At 41.4% G+C, this 25572-nt stretch overlaps 1 protein-coding gene and 1 pseudogene across 1 annotated transcript in view; one reads left to right on the top strand and one right to left on the bottom strand.

Annotated features, from left to right (window-relative positions):
- The first annotated feature begins 1582 nt into the window (after positions 1–1582).
- Positions 1583–2834, top strand: LOC113608150 (poly(rC)-binding protein 2 pseudogene; annotated as a pseudogene).
- Positions 2835–8376: 5542 nt separating this feature from the next.
- The window catches only part of CHP1 (calcineurin like EF-hand protein 1), a 37321-nt gene continuing 20125 nt past the window's right edge, over positions 8377–25572 (bottom strand). The window contains exons 4-7 of the mRNA XM_027083942.1: positions 23097–23224; positions 14714–14775; positions 10491–10613; positions 8377–10346 (exon numbers count right to left, since the gene is read on the bottom strand). Coding sequence (XP_026939743.1) covers positions 10293–10346; positions 10491–10613; positions 14714–14775; positions 23097–23224 — 367 coding nt within the window. The 3' untranslated portion in view covers positions 8377–10292. The remainder of the gene's footprint in view (positions 10347–10490; positions 10614–14713; positions 14776–23096; positions 23225–25572) is intronic.

The following is a 25572-nucleotide window of genomic DNA, read 5'->3' as shown; positions in this document are numbered from 1 at the left end:
GCACCACAACTACTGAGCCTGAGCTCTAGAGCCTGCAAGCCACAACTACTGAGCCCACGTGCCACAACTGTGGAAGCCTGTGCACCTAGAGCCTGTGCTCCGCAGCAAGAGAAGCCACAACAATGAGAAGCCCACGCACCGCAACGAAGAGTAGCCCCCGCTCACCGCAACTAAAGAAAGCCTGTTCACAACAATGAAGACCCAACACAGCCAAAAATAAATAAAATTATTATTTTTTTAATATTAGCTATTATTGATTGAACGCAAATTATTAAGATAATTTAGCCTCTATTCTCCCATGGAGGGACTACTATTAACTATTTTTATGGCATTATGTTACTTTAAAAAATTAATAAACACTACTTTTATGCTTTGTCTTGGGATGTTGAAAAGGACTGAATACTGACAGTAAATCCCTTGGCATGTCATGGAAGGTTTTCCTTAAGTCTGACACTGATCTTTTATTTTTTTAATTTTTATTTATTTTTATTTTTTATTTTTTGGCCACACTGCACAGCTGGCAGGATCTTAGTTCCCCTGACCAGTGATTGAACTCACACCCTCAGCAGTGAAAGTGTAGAGTCCTAACCACTGGACTGCCAGGGGATTCCCACTGATTTTTTCCCCCCCCCCACTGATCTTTTATTTAAAGTTATATTGAGGGACTTCCCTGGTGGTCCAGAGGTTAAGAATCCACCTTCCCATGCAGGGGACTCAGGTTCAATCCCTGGTGGGGGACCTAAGATCCCACGTGCTGTGGGGCAACTAAGCCCTTGGGCCACACACAGCTAGAGAGCCTGCATTCTGCAGCTACAGAGCCCACGTGCTCTGGAGCCGGCTGCCACAACTAGAGAGAAGCCAGCGCGCCGCAACAAAAAAAGATCCCGCATGCCACAGCTAAGACCTGATCCAGCCAAAGATTAAAATAAATAAATAAATAAATAGTTATACTGAGGTATAATTCAAATGTCATATAATTCATCCATTTGATATGTACCATTCAATGGCTTTTGGTATAGTCACAAAATTATACATCCATCAACACGATTTTAGAACATTTCATTAATACAAAAAAAGAAACCTCACACCCCTTAGCTATCACTCCCTAATCTCCCATTCCTCCCGGCCCTGGAATCATACAGTATTTGTCCTTTAGTGATGGGCTTCTTTTACTTAGCATAATATCTTTAGGGTTCATTCATGTTGTAGCATGGGTCAAAATTTCCTTCCATTTTAAGGCTTAATGATATATCACTGTATGTATATACCACATTTTGGTTTTCCATTCATGTGTCAGTGGATGTTTAGGTTGCTTCCACCTTTGGCTATTGTGAACAGTGCTGCTATGAACATAGGTATACAAATACCTCTTTAAGACCCTACTCTCCCAGACCAGCTGAGGCAGCAGCCAGAGCATGCCCTCTCCCGCCTGCCCACCCTCCGCTGCCCTCCACTCGCCCCGGGGTCTCTTTCGCCCTTCCTCCCCACTATCCTCTCCCTCCCCCCTCCCCCTCCCCCTCCTCTTTCTCCCCCCTCCCCCCACCCCCCCAACTCCCGCACCCACCCCCGCTCCGGAGGGGCCCCCTTGCCTTCCCGCCAGCCCCTATTGTTCCGCCCCAGCCTCCCGCCCTTCCCCTTCCCGCAGGTTCCTTTTTTCCCCTCAGTCGTCTCGCGCCTGCAGTTTTTGGCTTTCACCCCCACCAGTGACCAAAGACTTGACCACTCAGAGTCCAGCTCCTCAGAACACTGCTCGACATGGACACCGGTGTGAATGAAGGTGGATTAAATGTCACTCTCACCATCTGGCTACTTATGCATGGAAAGGAAGTTGGCAGTATCATCGGGAAAGAAAGGAGAATCAGTTAGGAAGATGCGCGAGGAGAGTGGTGCACGTATCAACATCTCAGGAGGGAATTGTCCTGAGAGGATTATCACTTTGGCTAGACCCACTAATGCCATCTTCAAAGCCTTTGTTATGATCATTGACAAACTGGAAGAGGACATCAGCAGCTCTATGACCAGTAGCACAGCTGCCAGTAGAGCCCCAGTCACCCTGAGGCTGGTGGCCCCTGCTGGTCAATGTAGCTCTCATTGGGAAAGGTGGTTGCAAGATCAAGGAAATAGGAGAGAGTACAGGGGCTCAGGTCCAGGTGGCAGGGGATATTCTCCCCAGCTCGACTGAACAGGCCATCACTCTTATTGGCATTCCGCAATCCATCACTGAGGGTGTGAAACAGATCTGCGTGGTCATGTTGGAGACTCTCTCCCAGTCCCCCCCCACCAAAGGGTGTGACCATCCCATACTGGCCCAAGCCTCCAGTTCTCCGGTCATCTTTGCAGGTGGTCAGGACAGGTACAGCACAGACAGGGACAGTGTGAGCTCCCCACACCACCCCGTCCATGTGCCTCAACGCTGACCTAGAGGGACTGCCTCTAGAGGCCTATGCCATTCAAGGACAGTATGCCATTCCACAGCCAGATTTGACCAAGCTGCTCCAGTTGGCAATGCAACAGTCTCATTTTCCCATGACACATGGCAACACCGGATTCAGTGGTTTGGATGCATCTGCTCACACTACTTTTCATGAACTCACAGTTCCCAATGATTTGATTGGCTGCATAATCGGGCATCAAGGCGCCAAAATCAATGAGATCCGTCAGATATCTGGGGTGCAGATCAAAATTGTGAACCCAGTGGAAGGATCTACTGATAAGCAGGTTACCATCACTGGATCTGCTGCCAGCATTAGCCTGGATCAATGTCTAATAAATGTCAGGCTTTCCTCGGAGACAGGTGGCATGAGGAGCATCTAGAACAATGCAGATTCATCCATAATCCCTTTCTACTGTTCATCACTACCCATGATCCATCTGAGTACAGTCAGCGATTCCAGGTTTTAAATAGTTTGTAAATTTTCAGTTTCTACACACTTTATCATCCACTCGTGATTTTTTAGTTAAAGCATTTAAATTCCTTTCTCTGTTCAGCTGCTAATGCTGAGATCCATATTTAGTTTTATAAGCTTCTCCTTGTTTTGTGTTTTTTTGGCTCATGAACTTTTTGTCTGTTTGTCATGTAAATGTGAGTGGAATATTAATACATTTCAGTTTAGTTCTGTAATGTCAGGAATTTTTCAAAAAAAGTTTAAAAGATGGACTGGAGCTTTTTCTTTGTGAATAGAAACTGGATGCTACAGTGGTTAAAAAAAAAAAAAAAGGACCCTGCTTTCAATTCTTTTGGGTGTATACCCAAAAGTGGGATTTCAGGATCATATGGTAATTCTATTTTTAATTTTTTGAGGAACAGCCATACTGTTTTCCACAGTGGCTCTACCATCTTACATTCCCAGCAACAGTGCCCAAGGGTTGCATAATTGGGTTGTCTTTTTATTGTTGAGATGTAATTCATATAATGTGGGTACAAGTCCCTTAACAGGATATGATTTGCAAGTATTTTCTCCCACTCTATAGATTATCTTTTCACTTTCTTGAACAACAAAAGTTAAAATTTTTTTTCATGCCACGTGGCTTGTGGGATCTTTGTTCTCTGACCACGGATCGAACTCATGCCCCCTGCAGTGGAAGTGCAGAGTCTTAACCACTGGACTGCCAGGGAAGTCCCAAAAGTTTTAAATTTTGATGATGTCCAGTTTACCTATTTTTTATTTTGTTGATTGTGCTTTTGGTATCATATTTAAGAAACCACTGCCTAACCCAAGGTCATGAAGATTTATGCCTATGTTTTCTTCTATAAGTTTTGTAACTTTAGCTCTTACATAGTCTTTCATACATTTTTAAAAGTCATTTGATTTTTTGTTGTTGTTGTTTGCATATGGTGTGAGGTAGGGGTCCAACTTCATTCGTTTGCATAAGGATATCCAATTGCCCCAGTTGTATCGAAAGACTACTGTTTCCCCCACCAGTTTGCTTTGGCATCCTTGTCAAAGATCAGCTGACCACAAATGTGAGGATTTATTTCTAGACTCATGATTCTAGTCCATTGCTCTATGGACTAGAGCATGAGGCAGTCTATCCTCATGCCTTGATTACTGTAGCTTTGTAGTAAGCAAATTTTGAAATTGGGAAGTGTGATTCCAATTCTGTCCCTCTTTTTCAAGACTGCTGATACTGATCTTTTAGATTTTTGGTGTGTGGTTATTCAGCTACCATCCTCAAATACATCAACTGTAATTCAACACAATTTTCTCCATCTTAACCTTATGAATACTATGAGAGACCCAGTCATATGTTTTGCTGAAAACAACACTCTAGGGGACTTCCCTGGTGGCGCAGTGGTTAAGAATCTGCCTGCCAAGGCAGGCAACACGGGTTCGAGCCCTGGTCCAGGAAGATCCCACATGCCGCGGAGCAACTAAGCCCATGTGCCACAACTACTGAGCTGGTGCTCTAGAGCCCGTGAGCCACAACTACTGATCCTGTGTGCCACAACTACTGAAGCCCGTGTGCCTAGAGCCTGTGCTCTGCAACAAGAGAAGCCACTGCAATGAGAAGCCTGCGCACCGCAAGGAAGAGTAGCCCCCGCTCGCCGCAACTAGAGAAAGCCCGTGCACACCAACGAAGACCCAACGCAGCCAAAAATAACTAAATGAATAAATAAATTTTAAAAAAGCAACACTCTGCCTATTTCACTGATCTGACACACAAATTTAATAAACCTTTGAAATAAGTGAGAGGAATTCTGCCTACTTAATTCTTTGCCAAAAACATCAGCATCCTGGTGATCATCAAATTCTTTTCCATGTCTTCACAACCATGTAGTGACTTATTCTAAAATTCTGCTGGGGAATAATGTCAAACAAATGAGTGGATCATTTCTGAAATTTGCCCTTTTCCCCTTTTGCAAACTTTGCTAGTATCTGCCTCTTTCTGTTCTCTAACCATCTCGCAATATCGATGATGTCTCTGTGACTACGAAGCTACCAGAATTGCCCCTAATTTCATGCGCACAGAGGAGGAGCTCACAGAATGCAGAGTCATGTTTTACAAACACGGATTGTATGCTATCTCAGGTTTGTGATTCGGCTCCACATCTGCCAGAAGGATGTAGGAGGCAGCACAAAATCATTTATAGTACAGCATGTGCATTCTGCTAAAGTTGAAAGTTTTTATACAGAGATTGAGTCTGTTCTGAGAAGATGTTTCATCAGATCATGAGGGTCTCCATGGCAGCCTTCTCCCCAAAGAGATATCCTGCAGAGGATAATTTAATAACAGCTAGAAATCTGCTATACCCAAGTTGACAGAGAAAAGATAACACCTACCCGCAAGAAATATAGTGTCATAGAGAATAATGCTTTTTCTCTCCACAGCCCATAAGGTTGTTTGCAGATATGTCTCTAAGCCATGCCACCACTTGAAGTCACCATCAACCATTGCTTTTTACAAAATGCTAAGAAAAAAGATGTAGAAAAGGAAAAGGAAAAACCAGGCAGGAATTACTGAGATCGACCAGGACAAATAGTATTGAGTTACACAGATCTAGGTGCAGCCTGAATTACATGTAATAGCATTTAATTTTTTAGTATTATCAGGGATGTTTCACCTAAGTAAACTTCTATTTTATTGAAGCTTAAACTTATAAGCACCAGCACATTTTAGACCTTTTCTTGATGACTTGAGGTCTTTTCTATAAACACATGCTGTTGAAATGCCTTCAGGTTTAATGAACTGCTTAGGATTATCTGGTCTACACTAGAATGTCTACTGAGTTACTTGGTTTTTCATATTGTCTCCTCCTTTGTCAGCTGCCCTTCTTGGTTATCAGCATACCAGTTTCTAGTAGTGCCTGTTAATTTAACTACTTCCAATTTGTTATGGGCTGGATGACCATATCACGAGGCTTATTAGAATTTGTCAGATTTATTTCTAAAGAATATCTGTGTGTGTGTGTGTGTTTTAGGGAATACGAGATTTTCTTGTGAATAAAACACAAACTCTGGTTAATGGTGCTTGATATCTACTGTGGTAGCCCGGAGACTTTCTTTGATCAATTCTTATTTCTCCAGCCACATTCAGGTACGAGATATAACAATTCACCTACCTGCTTCAGTTCTTGAATAGACTGCAAAGGTGGTTGGAAGTGTCAGGACCATGCCTCCAAACAAACAGCCTTGCTAGTTTTGATGAGAGATCAGTATCTAGTGCTTAGAGACTTAAGAGCTTAGAGAAGAAAACTGAGTCTTGGCATCTCAAGACCATGTCCTTGATCAGCTTATACATTAGGTAAAGATGTCAGGCCAGTTACTTACTCCAAAAGCACTGAGTCCTAACCACTGGACTGCCAGGGAATTCCCTACTTACTCCATCTTAAAAGACACGAGACTCTTCATTGCTATCTGCTCCCTCTCAGTTCCCTCTCAGAAACAGCCTGCAGTACCTCACAAACTTACCAGGTAAATCTCTCATCACTGCTTGGCATAGAGGAAAAGAAAATGAAAATCTCAAAACTGGAGTTTCTATTAAGCTAGATGTTAAACGGTCTGTACTGGCAAATCAGCCATCTTCAGTTTTTTTTTTTTGCGGTACGCAGGCCTCTCACTGTTGTGGCCTCTCCCGTTGCAGAGCACAGGCTCCGGATGCGCAGGCTCAGTGGCCATGGCTCACAGGCCCAGCCACTCCGCGGCATATGGGATCTTCCCGGACTGGGGCACGAACCCGTGTCCCCTGCATTGGCAGGCAGACTCTCAACCACTGCGCCACCAGGGAAGCCCAGCCATCTTCAGTTTGAATCACTAGTTGACTCAAATCTCAGTCAAAGGAATGTGAATTTAGGGAATTTCAGTCCAGTAATGATGACTTCCTTCCAAACAATTCTGCTTTCAGTGTTTGGGGAACAGGATAAACACCTGGCTTGTAGCTTAAGAAATGCAGTTTGTAAAGACAGTCCTCCATGAGGCGTCTCTACAGTAAATACCTGCTCTAAATCCCTATCAAGACAATCTATTCTAATAGTGTTTTAAATACAAAATTTGACAGGATTCTATAATCAATTTGAAAAAATAGGTGACCATGAAGAACATTCTAAAAAGAATACTGAAGGTAAAAAGAGTAATTTGATTGCTTCCGGCATTCTCTTGAAGCCTATCAAAAGCTGTAAGTAAATGCCTAAAGTTTGCTCTAGTAATCCCACTCCCACAAAATTTTTTCAAAGAAAAAAGGAAGTTACATGCAAAAAGGCATTCATTGTACCATTATTTTATAACATAAAATTGGAAACAATGAGCAAATAAAGTAATGGGACTTCCCTGGTGGTCCAATGGTTAAGACTCTGTGCTTCCACCGCAAGCGGACGTGAGTTTGATCTCTGGTCGGGGAAGATCCCACATGCCACGTAAGGTAATGGTTAAGTAAATATTACATCAAGTTGGTAAAATATTATGTAACTGTTGATACAAACAAGGAAGAACAGTTAACATGGGGAAATATTACAATATGTTAATTTCTAAAAGCTGTTATCATCTCATGTTATGTTTCATTTACTTTAGAAATATGTAATGCATGGGTAGACCAGAAGGGAGCAAGGGAAATAAAATTAGTTAAGGGGATTCTCTTCAAACTGCAGGTAATGTTGTAATGTTCTTAAATTTTTTTTTTTACAGTATCAATGAACGTCTTATTTTAGTCACAGACTGGTATACCTATGGCCATGGTCAGTAACATTAAGCTTCCTCCAAAACTGACAGCATGGTCACTCCATCTGTTTGTCACTTTCTCCAAATCCTAAAGTTACACTCAAAATGAAGCAAAGCTGAAACAGTGCAAGTCATTTTGAATGGACTTTTGAGGCACAGGGACCGGAAAAGAAGAGGGTATTGTGTTAGAATTCATAGGATGACTCTAGCTATTACTCTTTTGAGTCTTGTGGCGTGACACTAAACCTTAAAATAAGAAGAGGTACTCATACCCTACATAGCAGACTGAAACGTGAAGATGTGAAAAGCCATGTAACAATAGCTGGGTACAATATGTCATTGAGACTGTACGTACATGAGGGGGTAGACAACTTATTAACAAGCAATAGACAGATACCCTATTTTAGACCTCTTCTACATTTAAGGAGTCAGAGAGTCAAGAACAGAAATGGAATCCTACCTGGAGCAAGTGGGCAGTGGCTAAGGCTGTCAAAGTGTTAGTGTTGGCCCCTAAATGAACGCTTCCACCTGTTATGTCCAGGCAGCAGCAGATATGAAAGCCGATAGAATCTCATGTCACGTTCCAATTACGTTCAAATAAAGGCATTTGATAGCACAGACATAAACCCGAGTAAGTGAGACACACTGTGATTTCAAACTTGAAGAAGGGGACTGAGTTATGTAAAATTCTTGTAAAACAAAGGGACAAAAATCACCCAAGTTATTTTGTTTTAACCACAAGTATTTATTGATGGATCAAAGAATACAATTTTAATGAAACAATAAGGCACAACTGTGGATTAAAACAGATTGCTATACAGCCAAAAGGAGCAAAAAGCTGTAATCTTAGGAACTTTAAATATGCAGGTCAAGGAGCCTCTGAAGTACCTCTCTAACAGACCAGTGTCAGACAATTCTTCCCTTTTATACAATTCCTATATTACATCACTTGATCACAAAGTAAGACTGATACTTCACCAAGAATTCCTCAGTCATTTATACTTGAGTCATCCAGCCTGGCTACTCTTTCTTCTCCACTCTTCCTAATCCCTTTGCAGTGTTTTTTTTGTTTTTTGTTTTTTTTTTAAAGTAATTTCCTTCCTAAAGTATTGTGTATACATCTTGGATAGCCTTCCAAAGCAAGGAAACAGCAAGCAAGCAATGAGTCAGAGAAAGTCAGCCAAGGACAGATATGGATGAAGAGACTCATAAAGACAGATGTTAGGATAACAACAGCCTGATTCAATGAGGTCTATACTAAGCTGACTTAGGCAGAAAAGTTGCTCTGGTTCATGCAAAGGCCTATTATGCCACCTCAGGTCGTGCCACCAGTGCCAGAGCCCTTGTTCCTAAGGGATTAGCAGTGGTCTAAGAGAGGAGCTAGGATGTCATTGTAACCAGGCAGCTAATGATACGATACATTCAATGCTTTGGACCTGTATTAGGAGCTGACTATGGCTTCCAGCAGTAACATGTGCCAGGTGTAAAATTCATAGAGAATTCTGTGTAAAACCTCAAGACACTGAGGACAATCTTTAAATCTTGTGGACTGGGATAAGTTAGGCACTTATCTTTCTACTTGGAAATGTGAAGAGAAAAACATTCCAGGGCACACAGCACTGAGGCATAAACCATGCTGCAGAGGTGGGAATACTTTTAGGGTGCCCAGTCTCCTTGTTCAAGCAGCCATGAGAAACACCCCTGACAAGCATACTGTCAGAGCAGCTATTCTGGTGGTGACAGCATCCTCAAACTAAGCAAGCCTGCAGGCATATGGCTAATTTGTGGAGAGTCAACACTGTACTAACAGGAGCAGCCACGTAGGTATGTATGTTGAGAATCGGAGGCCAGAGGTAGAGCGACCTGGGCAAGCCACCCAGAAGACTTGTCTCTATAACCCTTATCTTTCAAGAACATCTCCAACCAACAGCCCTTTGGTGACAGAGCAGAGGGGACCAAGAGATGGTCAAGACATTCTTCCGAGAGAAGTATTGACCGAAAAGCTCCTGAAGAGGCAACATCCCAAAGACCCATTTAAGAGTAAAAGTAGATTAAAAACTGCCAGACCACTGAACTATACTGCCAAGTCAGAAATACATTTAACAGGCATAGCTTGGGGTGCCAAGTAGAACAGAGGGGACTGAAGCTTAATAAAAAGCAGGGACACTGAAAGATTAAGTGAATGGTAGATTGGGTGAAAGAGAAGTAGGAAGCAAAGGACGTATAAAAAAGGATGAAGGAGCATGCCAGACCCAAGCTGGGGGGAAGGCAGCATGGCTACGGTCCACATCCAGTCAAAGAGCTTTGCTGGCTGGTTCTTGGCATGAATCCCTCTCACTTCTCAGACTGGATGGACACGTGGCACTCAGCAGCAGAACAGGGGGAGATGATATTTAGAAATGGAGATATCCAGCGAATGATACTGAACAGAATTAGGCGGGGTGTACCATTCTGTAATGCCCTGTTTATACACCAAAGGCAGGTTTGTGTTGATGGAACATATTTGGGGTTGTCATGCAACAGCAGTAGTACTTTGGGAGAAGGGGAATGATGGGATGGAGGTGGGGCTGGTGTACAGGAGGACTTTCAAGTTCCAGTTCTTAAATACTAGAAAGCAAGGAACAGTTTGGTCTCAGTCCTTTAGTGAAGAAATCGGATGCTCATTTTCTGTTCTACGTCCACCTTCTCCAAAACCTGTTAAAAAAAACAAAACCCAACGACAGTTATGAAGGTCACAACAGGAGATACTGTCTCAAGTTCTTATGTGAATAATGTTTTTCTCCCTCCCTCCTGTGTAGTAGGATTTAACTTCTTCAAACCAAGAGGTAAGTGACTGACCTTAACAAATTCTGTGAAAGATATGGCGCTGTCCCCATCCTGATCAGCCTCCTGGATGGTCCTGTCTGCGATGCTGCCCAGCTGCTCGTCTGAGATATTCACTCCGACCATCATGCGTAGCACCTGCAGGACCAACAGCCAGGAATTACTGGAGACTTGGGGGTGAGCAGGACTCTTCTACTAAAATTAAAGATAAAAGCCACCCCCACCCTCTTTTCCTTTGATGTCCTCAAATATAACAGCCAAAAAGCTGAAACCCTTATCTTCTCACCTAGGCCATTCTAGACAATGATGTGAGCAGAACTCTCTGGCAAGGTCACTGAATAGGAAGGCAAAGCCTCACTTCAGGGAGAGTCCTTTGCATTTTGGTCCTCCCCATTCTTCCTGCCCGGAACGTAGATATGATGCTTAGTGGTACAGCAGCCATCCTGGGACCGTGAGGTGAAAGTCAAATGTGCTATGGATGCCAGAGCAAGAAGAAGCCTGGCTCCTGGACATCATTTAGGTACTGTACCAACCTGGACAATCTATCCCCAGGCTTCTTGTTGCATGACGCAAACTAGTCCCTTATAGGTTTAAGTCAGTTTGGTAGGGCTTTCTGGAATCTCACCCGAATGCAGTCCTCTTTGAGGCAGTGCATTAGCCCAGATATTCCTAAAGTATGGTCGAGAAACATAAAGATCCTTGAAGAGTTAAATACTAACTCCCCCCTTTTACAAAAAAGACAAGCACATTTAAAGGGTTGCGAGAACTGTGGAAAAAAAGAGAATTAAACATTGTTTCTCCAAATTTGTTCTCAGATTTAACAAAGAGATCGCCTGCTCCCCACTTATTCTGCTAACATCTTTAGGGTGTGAATATACATTGAAAACTGCTACCTTAAGCAAAACAAGCAACTCTAATGACATGGCTCTTAGACAATATGAAATGGGGGACAGGGTGCTTTTATGATGCCTTGCGTTGCCCTAGTTAACCACCTCTGTCTTCAACAGGTTAAGAGCTGAGCTTTACCCCAGGAAAGCAAGGCCTTCTAGCCCAGCTGTTCACAGGACTCCCTTTCCCCTATTCCTTTACATCCTTCCCCAATCTCTTGAAACAGATTTTTAAAAGTATATTATAGGATTTTCTGAAAAGAAAACAAGAGCTGAAATATTGATCTGTATCAAGACTGTTCCCCCCACCCCTGACCCACAAATCAATTCTTGAAAATCGGAAGTTGTACATTTGGGTAGAAATGTATACAAATTGAAGGATAAATAAAAAGTGGCAATGCTAACAAAAATATTAAACGGCCAAGCCATTTGCCATCTTCCCTGACTGTGTGTGGCCAACTAGACAAATCCATCCTCAAACAGCAGCTTCTTCAGGTCCCAGTCTAATTATTCTCTGAAGTGTTTTATTTTTAGAATTATAGAACTAATTGTGCATGTGTGCTGTGTGTATACAGTGGGGTGGGGACAGGAGTGGTGGTGTCTTAAAAATCACTCATCCAGTCTGTCAATGAGGACATAAAGGTCCAGAAGTGCCTGGACACAGGTCCCAACAGCCACTAGCCCGAGCCACCTGCCCGGGCCTCCACACCTGGCCAATGCTCTTTCCACCTCTCCATGGTGTCACTTTTAGTTCCAGTCAGAAGTTTATTAGCAAATGGAACTTTTCTTATTACTATTTTTTTAATGCATGGTGAGGTTTTTTTGTATATACCCTTCAATGGTTTAAGAAAGCTCCCGTCTCTATTTTTCTAAGACTTTAAAAAAAAATCATGAATTGGTTGGGGTGATAAATTGGGAGACTGGGATTGATATATACACACTACTATATATAAAACAGATAACTAATAAGGACCTACTGTACAGCACAGGGAACTCTAGTCAATACCCCGTAATGACCTATACGGGAAAAGAGTCTAATAAGAGTGGGCCTATGTGTATGTATAACTGATTCACTTTGCTGTACAGCAGAAACTAACACAACATTGTAAATCAACTGTACTCCAATAAAAATTTAAAAAGTCAGGATGCAAGGGACACAGGTTCGTGCCCCGGTCCGGGAAGATCCTACATGCCGCGGAGCGGCTGGGCCCATGAGCCATGGCCACTGAGCCTGCGCGTCCGGAGCCTGTGCTCCGCAACGGGAGAGGCCACAACAGTGAGAGGCCCGCGTACCGCAAAAAAAAAAAAAGTCAACATTGCTACCTTAAAAAAATCATGAATGGAAGATGAATTTTATTAAAATTCTATGGAAAAGACCATTCAACTTTTCTTCTTTAATCTGCTACCATGGAGAAATACTATTGATTGGTTTTCTAATTTGAATTCTTTGAATTCCTGGTATAAAGCCACTTGGCTATAATATAGTATCCTTTTTATATATTGCTGGATTCGACGTATTAATATTTTGTTTTGGATTTTTACATCTATGTGAGTGAAGGAGACCGCGCTGTAATTTTCTTACAGTCTTTAGAAGGTTTTCATGTCCAAGTTATGCTGGCCTCATAAAATGTGTATAGCAACTATCTTTATTGAAGTATAATTGATATACAGTAAAATGTACACATTTAAAATGTACAATCTGATAAGTTCTGACATCTGTTCACACTTGTAAAACCATCACCCCGATCAAGATAATAAACATATCCATGACCCCCAAAAGTTCAACCAGAATTTTTTTTTTTTTTTTTTGCAGTACGCGGGCCTCTCACTGCCGTGGTCTCTCCCACCACAGAGCACAGGCTCCGGATGCGCAGGCTCAGGGGCCATGGTTCACGGGCCCCGCCGCTCCGCGGCATGTGGGATCTTCCCGGACCAGGGCATGAACCCGTGTCCCCTGCATCGGCAGGCGGACTCTCAACCACTGCGCCACTAGGGAAGCCCCCAGATGTAGCAATTTTAAATAAAGTAAATTCTTCTTACTGAAGAAAGATGTCCCCGGGGCTTCCCTGGTGGCGCAATGCTTAAGAATCTGCCTGACAATGCAGGGGACACAGGTTCCAGCCCTGGTCCGGGAAGATCCCACATGCTGTGGAGCAGCTGAGCCCGTGTGCCACAACTACTGAAGCCCGCGCACCTAGAGCCCGTGCTCCACAACAAGAGAAGCCACCGCAGTGAGAAGCCCACACACCGCAACGAAGAGTAGCCCCCGCTCGCCGCAACTAGAGAAAGCCCACGCACAGCAACAAAGACCCAACACAGCCAAAAATAAATAAATAAATTTATTTAAAAAAAAAAAAAAGAAAGATGCCCTCAATTCAAAAGCAAAGGACACTATCATTGACCTGCAGGCTGTTTTGGTTTTTACTCAGACACAGAAATGTAGGAGTACCCTGGGTTGGTCCTTAACCTCAACTTAGAAGACTTCTCAAGGCAATGAGTTCAGACTTACTTCAGGGTGAGTAGAAACCACTTTACTTTTTAGTTTTATCTTGAAATAGAGAAATCTCCCCATGGAAATTCCTGAATGTTTTTGCCCCCTAGGGTCCTCAAGATTCATAAATATTTTTTAATACCTTTAATTAATTAATTAACTTATTTACTTATTTATTGCCACACCGCGCAGCATGCGGGATCTTAGTTCCCTGATGAGGGATCGAACCTGTGTCCCTGCAGTGGAAGCGTGGATTCTTAACTACTGGACCGCCAGAAGTCCCTCAAGATTCATAAATATTAAAAGAAGAAAAGAAAAAAGGAGAATTTTCTCCCTACCTAAACTTGTATTTAGGGAAGGGGGAGCAGGGAGAAAGAGAACGGCAATGCTAATAGGATGAAATGCCAGTCACTGCTATTAGAACAGGGAATTATCTAGGGGGAGCAACAAAGGCGAGTGAGTAGTGGCTCAGCTACACTGTCCCAGAAGCAGTTCCTTGACCCTTACATCAGGCCTAAGGACATACAAAACAGCAGCATTAACTTTCGTGTCATCAGAATTACCAATAAGCTGACAATAAATGAACTATCTGATCTAAATCATCTCACATATTTTAGTGCCAGTCTGCACTTAAATGACATTTAGTTAGCTTTCAAATAGTGGAGACATCTGTGAGAACTCAAGACGCCATTTCAAGTTTCCCCAGGTCATCTGCTCTGCTTTATATCTAGGACAGGACTCTGCATACAGCAGGTGTTAAATAAATGCTTACTCAAGGAAAGAACAATTCCTGCCCACAAAAATAAGCTGGCAGGGCCCAAACACAAGTTATTCGTGTGCATGGGAACTCTCCCACATACCTGTAACAGCTCATCACGGGAGATCTTGTCATCTTTATCCAAGTCATACAGTCGAAAAGCAACTGGTAGGAAAAAACAAGAATTTAGTGGAAATTTAAAAGTGTTTTGCCCCTTCTCAAGGAACTAAATATATAAAGGACACCTGACAGAAAACTGACAATGAATTAATAGTTTTTCCAAGAGCAACTGCAATTACTTGTAGAGCTTTTAAAGACATTGTAACATTTAAGAAACTGGGATGCATCTCATAATTGATGGCATCCTAGCTTGGATGAAGTATGGCCCCTTTATTGCACAAATCAATAACGTAATAAGTCGAATGTCCTTTTTCTTAACTTAGAATGTTTAAAAAAAAAAATCCAAAACCCGTAAGTGGCTCTGTCAGTTAGGCCATCTCACACAGCCCAAGTCTACCGTGCACCGCACTCAGGGGGAGCCAACAATAGGAGCCACAGAGGCAACCAAACAGCTGACTGCACAAAGTATTACTCTGGAAAAATGACCACTTCGGCAAATTCATGTCAAATTTCAAATAATCCTCAACTACTTGGGAATCCTGAAGGTAAAGAACTTCAGTGTCAAATAGAAATGCCAAGAATTTGATGGTGTCCTGGCCTTCTCATGCTTCTCCCTCTTTAACAATAGGTAAGTCTTTTAGAAACTAGGATATCTGAGAGAGAGAATTCAGAAGAGCAAAAATCATTCAGACAGTGCCATTTTCCTGAAGGGCCACCAAGTGAAAAGTATGGTAACACTGGATGATTTTTTGGCACTGTGACAAATCACACTGAGGAAGTGACTACCTTACACTTAGAGCTGAATATACTGTGGTTTTGAGGCTTTGAATCATTTCAAGTATGTCAGTAAGATTTTTGGTTTTCAGTAGGTACTGCCAATATTAAAAGGCCCAAATCCAGCTTTAGAGTTATTAAGATATACAGATTTAGATCTCGTCCTTGGAACCCACAGCCTAGTAGAGGAAAGCAACACACACTACGCACTTTAATACAGTCCAAGTGTTATCATACATATGAAATACCAGGGAACAAAGCATATAGCAGATGTGCCTTTCTGGTTCAAGCAACATTTGAACAAGGTCTTGAAAGACAAACAGAAATCTGATGAAGGGTGGCATTCCAGGCAGAACTAATACTAGGTACAAGGGCAAGAGAATGTGGATGAATATCTAAAAGTTTAAACATCACTCCTTGCTTCCACCAAAAGAAAAAAAAGGTGGGGGGGGGGGGCGTGCTGAGTTCACTAAAAGTCTAAGTAAAACTTTTAGAAAAATCTAATTTACTTTTAGTAAGGCACAATATTAAAATTCTGGAAGGGGGAGTAACTAGGAGAGACTTTCTCTGATGTTTGTCTGTTTTCTTTAATTTGGTTAGTTGAGTAACTAACTTTATCAAATTTGAGACTTTATATGCTTAGGAGGTTTGGATTCCAAGGGGAAGGAGACAAGGATCATAAGTGTTCCTAAAGGAATGTGTGTTTAATATATTCCCAATTTGAAAAAGAATAGGTGTATGTATATGTATAACTGAATCACTTTGATGTACACCTGTACACTAACACAACATTGTAAATCAGCTACAGTCCAATATAAAATAAAAATAAAACAGATGAATGGAAAAAATATATATATATTCCCCAAACTAAACACACATACACACACACACACACACACACACTCTCTCTCTCTCTTTTGCATATGCTGTCATCTTTCTAATATACCATAAAATGTGTTATTTACTAAAGATTTTGCAATGGAAATCTGTTTGCTATATAACCCATAAATATCTGTTTCTGAATTTCTTAATTGGGGGGTAACTGTAATAAACACTTACATCCCTTTCTGCCAAAGTATTTACAGAAAGCTGAAAAGCTAATTTTTGAAACCTAACTGCAATGGACTGAATGTTTGTATCTCCCCCAGAATTCCTATGTTGGAACCATAACTTATCCACAATGTGCTATTAGGAGGTGGAATCTTTGGGAAGTAATTAGGGTTAGATTAGGTCATGAGGGTGAGGCCCTCATGATAGGATTAATGCCCTTATAAAAAGAGGAGACAGGAGATCTCTTTATCCTTCTCTCTTTCTGTTTCCACCTCCCTCCCAACGTGAGAATACAGCAAGAAGAAGACTGTGAACCTGAAGGGGGGCCCTCACCAAGAACCCGACCATGTTGGCACTCTGATCTCAGAGTCCAGTCTCCAGAACTGTGAGAAATGTCTGCTTAAGTCACCCAGTCTATGGTATCCTGTTATAGCAGCCTGAGCAGACTAAGACACCAGCAGAGCCATCACACGATAGGGTCTTTTAGAAAAAACTACAGCAACAGTAGTTATTTCTTAACTGACTTGGATTCCTGTCACTCAGCTCTGGTCCTGAACCAGTAGAAACCAGCATTTTCCCCGAGATAATGAATGGTCAAATGCCAAATGACTGAGCCATTCTGTTAGCTTCTCTCTCTTTCCTCTCCTCCTCTCCCTTTCCCCCCATTCTTAATCCAGGAGACTTGGACTCTCCTGTCTCCAGAGCTGTCATCTCTCATCTCCAGTCCCAGGGCTTTAAATGCCATCTAATGTTGATGACTCCCAAATGTGCATCTCCAGCTTGGACCCCTCCTCTGAGCTCCTGCTGTTGACGGCAGAGCAATACAGTACAGTGGTTAAGACTCTAACTCTGCCGAGTCCTGTCTGACCGCTTACTAGCTATGTCTACGTGAGCAAGTTACTTAATCTCTCTGTGCCTCAGTTGCCCAAGAGGTGCAAAATGAGAGTAACAGAATCCACCTCATAGGGTTGTGAGGACTGAATGAGTTAGTACACAAAAGGCACTTTAAACAGTGCCTGGCACACAGGAAGAGCTCGATCAGTGTCATCTACCCGCCGTCACCTCTCTGCCCTCCTCTCCTACCACTCACTTCTTTCTTGATAATGCTGCTTTGTTCTCTGAACACCAAGCACTCATTTCTACCCAAGGACCTTTACACCAGTCGTCCCCTCTGCCTAGAGCACCCTTCTGCTATTCTTGGCATGACTGGCTCATTCTGAGGGTTTCAACTCCTCAGAGAGGTTTCCCTGACCACTCATTCTAAAGCAGTGACACCCTCCCCCATCACTCTCTCATCTTACCTTATTCATTTCCTTCACAAAACTTGCCACGATCATAAGTCCTGTTTATTCGTCTTTTTCCATATAGTCTATCTCCCTTATTACATTGTAAGATCTCTGAAAGCAAAGACTTTATCTGATTTATGCACCATTGTATCCTGGGCCTAAAATAGTGCCTGGCATACAGGAGTTGCTCAAACATTTGCTTAATGAAAGACCAAATGAATGATCTCAGTCAAACCTTTACATTTTAATCACGGTTACTTCCTTAAAAAAAAAACCAAAACACTATAGTGAAATAAACATAAAATTTAAGTGTACAGTTGAGTACTTTCACACTGTTGTGTAACCATCACCACCATCCATCTCCAGAACTTCTTCATCTTCCCCAGTTGAAATTTTGACCCATTAATAAGTCCCCATTTCCCCCTGCCTCTAGGCCGTGGCAACTTTCTATGAATTTGACTACTCTAGGAACCTCACAGAGGAGGAATCAAATAATATTCACCCTTTTGTGTCTGGCTTATTGTTATTTAGAATAAGTAAATTTTTCTATGTTGTAGCATGTGACAGAATTTCCTTTTTTAAGGCCGAATAATATTTCATTGTATGTATATACCACATTGTGTGTATCCTTTCATGTTGACGGACACTTGGGTTGCTCCCACCTTTTGGCTGTTGTGAATAATGCTGCTCAGTTTCTTCTTGGCTACTCTCCCAAACTCCACATCACCAATATTCCTCATCGTCCAGATAAAATATCTTCATGCAGACTCATTTCCCACATTACTCATTATGTGTTATAAAAAACGTAAACTATTTAAGAGGACAATCAGAACATCAAAAAGGAAGCTTACCATGCCCTGGAGCATTCTAAGTTGGGTTGTACCTTCCACATCAGACTTTATAACCTCACTGACCTGAAGAGGAGAACAATAAGGAAACCACTCCTGGGAGACAAACAGAGCAGTAGTACTATGTGTGCTTGGGCCTGTGCCTACATAGGTACAGTTCAGCCTTGCTGATTGTCCTTGACATTCTTTCACTGTGGCATAAAAAAGAAATAGGACAAAGCATGCTCTCAGAGTCCCTGAAGAGACTGTTCTCTGAGGAAGATGGACTATAAACAAATTTGCCTTAGTGGCAAATGTGTTGCTAGGTGTATGATGTTCAGTTGCTCTCAGTCTACAACAAGAAGTGCTGTCTTACTGCTTCCACAGCTCTGTGGGAAATTCAGAGAAAACCAAAATACAGACAGAGAAGAAGATATCCAGGACTCCTCTGTAGCTCTGGTTTCACTGGTCTACTTACATGAATGTGATCCTAACATACAGGATGCAACAGAATTCGAATTCATGTTCAGCTTCCTATAAAAGTTGATCTGAAAGCCAAGACTAAAGTAATGGTAAAAACCATGCATAACTTGCACAGCACTTACTATTCTATCTCACCCTAAAGTCTGCCATTTCGGTGGCATTCAGGCCTTCTTTCTTGCTAAAAGAAGCTCATCCATGGCTTCAGGGGGCATTCTGTCTCTCTGCCTCTGTCTTTCTTTCCCCACTGTCAGATATGAATAGGGAAGCGCATAGCCCAGCTGCCACTGAAAGCCACCATGTGACCATGAGGAGCCACGCCTTTGGATGAAACAGACCCGAAGGATGGCAGAGCAGAGCAATAGGAAAAACCTGGGTCCTTGACAACACAATCAACCCTGACGCTTGCCCCACCTCACTCATTAAGTGAGATAATACATCGCCTTACTGTTGAAGTCAGCTGAGTCAGCTGAAGGCATCCTCACTGATACTCTAAGTAACTACCAAATCCCCTAATGTTACCTGGAATATTTTCTTTAGGGTCAATGTGAATTAATGAATTTGCTTATCCGTTCACTCATTGATGAACACTTGGGTTACTTTCTTGTTTTAGCTATTGTGAATAATGCCACCATGAACGTCGGTGTGCAAATATCTCCTCAAGACTTTGCATATACCCTTCACCCCAGCCTCTCCTGATGGTAGCATCTTGCATAACTATAATACACCATCAAAACCAGGAAACTGACAGAGGTACAATCCACAGAGTTTATTCGGATTTCACCATGTGTGTATGTGCATGTGTGTGTAGTTCTATGCAATTTTATCACCTATGTAGTTTCACGTAACCACCACCACATTCAAGACACAGAGCTGCTCCATAGCCACAGGGCTCCAATGTCACATCCTGTTATTTAGTGTATAATAAAGAAACACCTTTATTACTGTATCACAAAGTTGTTTTGACATTTTGTTCATTGTATTTCAATATAATTGGCTTCCTTTATAATCCTATGTATTTCATTTTATGCATTCACAAACAGTCCGAGATGGGATCGACAGGATTCACCAGACTGCCAAGGGAATTCGTGACTTGAAAAAAGTAGAGCCCAGGCTGTAGAGGGAATTCAGGTAACAGGTCTGTGTTATACCTGATAACCTTTAAAGCCTCCTCTAATCCTGGATTAGAAAAGCAAGCATAGTTTCGTAGAGCACAGAATGTTGTCTTTTTTATAAATTTATTTATTTATTTATTTTTGGCTGCCTTGGGTCTTCGTTGCTGCGCACAGGCTTTCTCTAGTTGTGGTGAGCAGGGGCTACTCTTCGTTGCAATGTGCAGGCTCTAGGCGCACAGGCTCAGTAGTTCTGGTGCACAGGCTTAGTTGCTCTGCGGCATGTGGGATCTTCCCAGACCAGGGCTCAAACCCGTGTCCTCTGCATTAGCAGGCGGATTCTTAACCACTGCGCCACCAGGGAAGTCCCTAGCACACAATGTTTCTTAACTGTCTTCTTAACCGACTCACTGGATTCACAGATGCTCCCCCTCCCCTCTGCAAATCGTTCTAGCTGATATGGCAGCACACTGCATAGTTGTAGCCAATGGGAGACTCTGGAGTGCCTATTCCACCTGCTGAGTTGGATGCTTACCGAGAGTCAGGTGTGTCAACTGTCCTAGAACTGTGCTATTTGTACTTTTCATAAAACTACATAATTTTATAAGAAATGAAATGTGTGAAAATAAAGTTATTTTTAAATGAATATTAGATTGACTGCTTTTGAAAGGCTCAATATTAAGGCACTGAAGAAAAAAACCCCACCAAACTGTTGCTAAAGTATGTGTGGCAGGACAACTGCAAAAGATCAAGGAAACAATGTTAACAGCAGGAAGATTCTATTCTCAGAATGCTTTATAAGTACCTTTAAGTTCTCTTTCCACTGAAAAGAAACTGCAACTAGAAACCTTAGACTATACATTATAGATGTGTTCTACACAAAAATGTCACACACCTCCCATCAACAGAACTTTACCAAAACAAAACAAAACAACTCTTGGTCCTACATCTAAAGACTGGCCAGTGAATGTGTTTTTAAATAATATAAGGTAAATTAAAATGTTAAACCATGTATCCTTTTCTATGATTCTATGCTTTAGCTGACTTTTTCAATTACTGATCAACTCCTGGTCTGACAACATTTTAAATGAGAAAATTTCTACTACATTAATGCCAGCATCAGGCAAACATGTAATAAATATATACTAAAGCTCATAAAACATTAAGACACAAGGCTTTGTCTCAAACAGTATTTAGTCTTGAAAGAAGTGAAATTCACTAATAAACATAAAGTATCCAATAAATTTGAGAACAATTCATTAGAATTCTATTTTCTTTTATATTTAGTTTTCTTTGTACTTAAACTTTCCACTCTTCATGAAGGTATATGATATTGTGGTAAAGAAAAGCAGTGTTTTATTATTTTGGTTCAAAAATCTTCCCTGTCTTATATAACAAAACTTATTTTAGTATTTCTCAAACTCTTTACCTGAAATACAGAGGAGTGAACTCACACTCCTATAAGCAAGGGAGATCTGTGGATATGGCCCAAGCGCTACAAATTAAAAGTTTAAGTTTCATGTACTATCTTTCAAATGTATGTAAATTTGGCATTATATTCTATAGTTTATCTATATTTGTTTCAATATTAAAAAGCCTTTTAATTTTTCTTTAAATCGTTCAGTAAAAACTTGATGGGCATAAATTAATTAATTAAAAAACAAAAACAAAAAAACTTGATGGGCCCCATTTATTCTGTGGCTTCATAGACTTCACTGTGCACCCAAGCAAGAGAAGCTAGGGCTCAATCAATTCAATACAATTTCTTTTCTTTTCTTTTCTTTTTTTTGGCTGCGCCACGTGGAATACGGAATCTTAGTTCCCCGACCAGGGATCAAACCCATGCCCCCTGCAGTGGAAACGCGGAGTCTTAACCACTGGACCACCAGGGAAGTCCCCAGTTCAATACAATTTCAGTTTCAACTTGTGTTGAATGGAAAGAGAAACTTAAATTTAATTTCTTGGAGAAGTATTGTAAGGGATTAGGCAATATCATACATGAACCAACAAAGGGCAGAGGGAAATTAACAAATATCCAAGGAAAGGAGGCAAGAGGCATGGAGACAAAAATTAAGTCTTGCACTAACCTAGCTGTCCACCCCTACTTAAGTCATATCCCAGTATCTATCAAATTCTAAGGTGGGATGAGCCTTTCTCACTGTTGTCACTCTAACACTTATCACAGTACCTGGCACACAGGATATATTAGCAGCTAACTCTTATTGCCTTCAAACCTTCCTGTTTGAAACCCCTTAATATCTCATTTTACAGAAAAGGAAACTGAGGCCCAAAGATTTTAAGTAACTTGCCCAAAGACACAGGGCCAAAAAGTGGCAGAGCTGGGATTCAAATCCAGCCAGTTGGGACTTCCCTGGTGGCACAGTGGTTAAGAATCCACCTGCCAATGCAGGGGACACGGATTCGATCCCTGGTCCGGGAAGATCCCACACGCTGTGGAGCAACTAAGCCCGTGCGCCACAGCTACTAAGCCTGCGCTCTAGAGCCCGTGTGCCACAACTACTGCAGCCTGTGCACCTAGAGCCCATGCTCCACAAAAAGAGAAGTCACTGCAATAAGAAGCCCGTGCACCGCAACAAAGAGTAGCCCCTGCTCGCCGCAACTAGAGAAAGCCGGTGCATGGCAATGAAGACCCAACGCAGCCAAAAATAAATAGATAAATTAATTAATTAAATCAAATCCAGCCAGTTTAGCTCCAGGGTCTGAGCTCTTAACCACTATGTTAGAATAAATGCTTGTTCAGTGAATGAATGAGTAAATAAATGATTTGTGAGAAATGAAAAGCAAATATTTTAAGCCAGAAGACTTTATCTCCTTACAGTGCAATTTGTTGCTTCGGCTGTTGAGTGGTTCTGGTCCATTCACATCTTTGCTCTTTTCATTATCCTCAATGGGTCGGAAATGAGCCAAGGTCCTCATGAATCCGCGGAAGTTTACCTGGTCCTCTCTGATCAGGAAAGATAACAAAAAGCACATCTTGTCAGTCAAGGCAAGGTGATTATTTCTTATGAATTCAATACATTAACAGGTTTAGCTAGAGTGGCCTGGAAGTCCATTTAATGAGGTCTCTTTCCATACACATGGTACTTTAGGGCTCATAAAATATCTTCAGTTAAGTCTTGCCACAAGCTTGTGAGGTTTTATTCTTACTTTACAAATTATTAACCAGACTTAGAGAGGTAACAGGACTTACCAGAGTCAGTTACCTATTGAATTTACTTCTCTTTTCCGAAAGAGGATTTTAAGTAGCAGCAGGGCTGTGCTATCAGACAAGCCAGAACTTGAACTCACTGGCTTCAGACTCTGCAGCAAACAGCAAGTTATGTCATTTCAACCCAGTGTCTCCCTAACCACCTCTCATGTCTCCCCTGCAGTCACATGTACCTAGTGATATTTTAACGTTAAGGCATATTATGTAAAAGCTGCTTTTGAAATAAAGTTTATTTAGTTATAGAAGCAATACATACATTTTTGGAAATTTGATAAAAAGAAAAGAGAAAAATACCACTTCTAGTTCTACCAATCAATCACAATCATTGTTAATATATCTCCCAGTAATTTTTCTATGTTTTTTGGATAATTGTGAACATACTGCATAATTTTGTAGCTTGCTTTTTTTAAACTTTTAGGCATGTCTACAATCAGTATAAACACTTTGAAACATTTAAATCATCTGCATAATAACTGTGTGGCTGTATCATGATTTTATTATTCCCTCATAATTGGATAGATATTTTCCTCATAATGTTTTGAAAGACCTTTGTGTATAAAGCTCTTTGGGTACTTAAGATTAGAGAAAATCTTTTTATCACACCACAGGCTAATCAGTAACCCTATAAGAAATAATTCTAAAACTTGAATGAATAAAGAATGTTTTTAAGATTAAAAGAGAATGTCCCATGTGACATAGCTATTTATCTAAGGCAGTCATGGAAAGAACAGGTTGCCTGGTTCCTGTGGCTACCTAAAAATACATCTGAGTCTTTGCTCCCATTGAATAGATGTGGTATGTCGGGTCTCCTAAGTGCCAGCAAACACAGAGATCAGAGACCTTGTAAAGGTAGAGTTCAAAGGCTAGCTTGTGAGCCGCTTGTACCCAAAGGAATGACCTTTCACTCTTTAAGGTAGCTATACTGCTAATGGAGCGTTATCTCTAAAAAATGTAAGGGCTGAGGAATCAAGGAATGTGTAATAAGATCTGAGTCACATGCTAGAACAAACAGATAAATGAGTACATATATCACTGGCATGTCTCTGAGTAAAAGGGAACTAAATACCAATGTCCTACTTTCAAATCTCATTCTTTAAAAACAAATTGAACCTAAATATGACCAGAGAAAAACAAAAAACCCAGAAGCCAAATATCTGTATCTGATTAGAGCAAGAAGCAGAGGTGCAGCGTGCTAAGAGCCGAGCAGTGTAGTCCAGCGCCATCCTCAGCCTCCTCATATATACCTCAAGTACATCAGCACACATTGTGTCCTTAGCAAGAAAGAGATCAGTGAAAAGGATGACAGACAACACTGTAGTCACAACAAAGGTGGTCTGGCCTTTACAAAACAGCTTTCCACAAGCTGCTTCTTCAAATAATCAATGGTGACTAGGGAACACTTAAAAAAAAAGCTGGCAAAATGACTCTACGGGGTTTACTTTTCATTGCAAAAGGTTTGGATACAAAAGAGCAGTGAAAGTTATCTCCAGGCAGTTCTCTGCAAGGGCTAAAAAAAGGAAGTGAAAAAAGGCAAGAATTCAGCACTAAAACCACACCTGAAACAAACCGGGCATTTCAGGGAGAGAAAAAAAAAAATCAGAAAATGAGGAAGTGTAAGTGATTACTCAAGGTCACCATGAATCTGAAAAGGGCAGGTCTCAGTCTGATTGAGTCCTATCTTCACATGAACTGGCTGCTAGTCTTCCCCTTTGACTGTCACTCAAATTTACTGAGTGACCGTCTTCTCAACTTGCAAATTCCTTTGCTCTCAATTCAGAGTTCTAAAATTTCCTCTCCACATGTTTTATCTGATGGTGCACTCACTGACACTTAGTCTCATTACTAAGAACTGGCAAACATATAACATTTTAAAGTCCTCTGGGTCAAATAAACAAGTCACAAGGAACCAGGAAGACATTGTTAAAGAGATTACTTAAAACAAGATTATATGATAAGCTTTATTCAGGAAACAGTACCTAATTGAATCAGTAAATATTGACTCAGCACTTTGAAGGCAGTGTATTAGGTTAGTGAAGCATATCAAAAGCCTAGTTTTACATTACACAAACCTAAATCTGTTTGAG

Source organism: Aethalodelphis obliquidens, unplaced genomic scaffold, assembly GCF_003676395.1.
Source record: "Aethalodelphis obliquidens isolate GAN/ISIS:26980383/991018 unplaced genomic scaffold, ASM367639v1 scaffold51, whole genome shotgun sequence".
Classification (NCBI taxonomy): domain Eukaryota; kingdom Metazoa; phylum Chordata; class Mammalia; order Artiodactyla; family Delphinidae; genus Aethalodelphis; species Aethalodelphis obliquidens.
The sequence above is the reverse complement of the archived record's forward strand: the minus strand, read 5'-3'. Positions and strand labels throughout refer to the sequence as shown.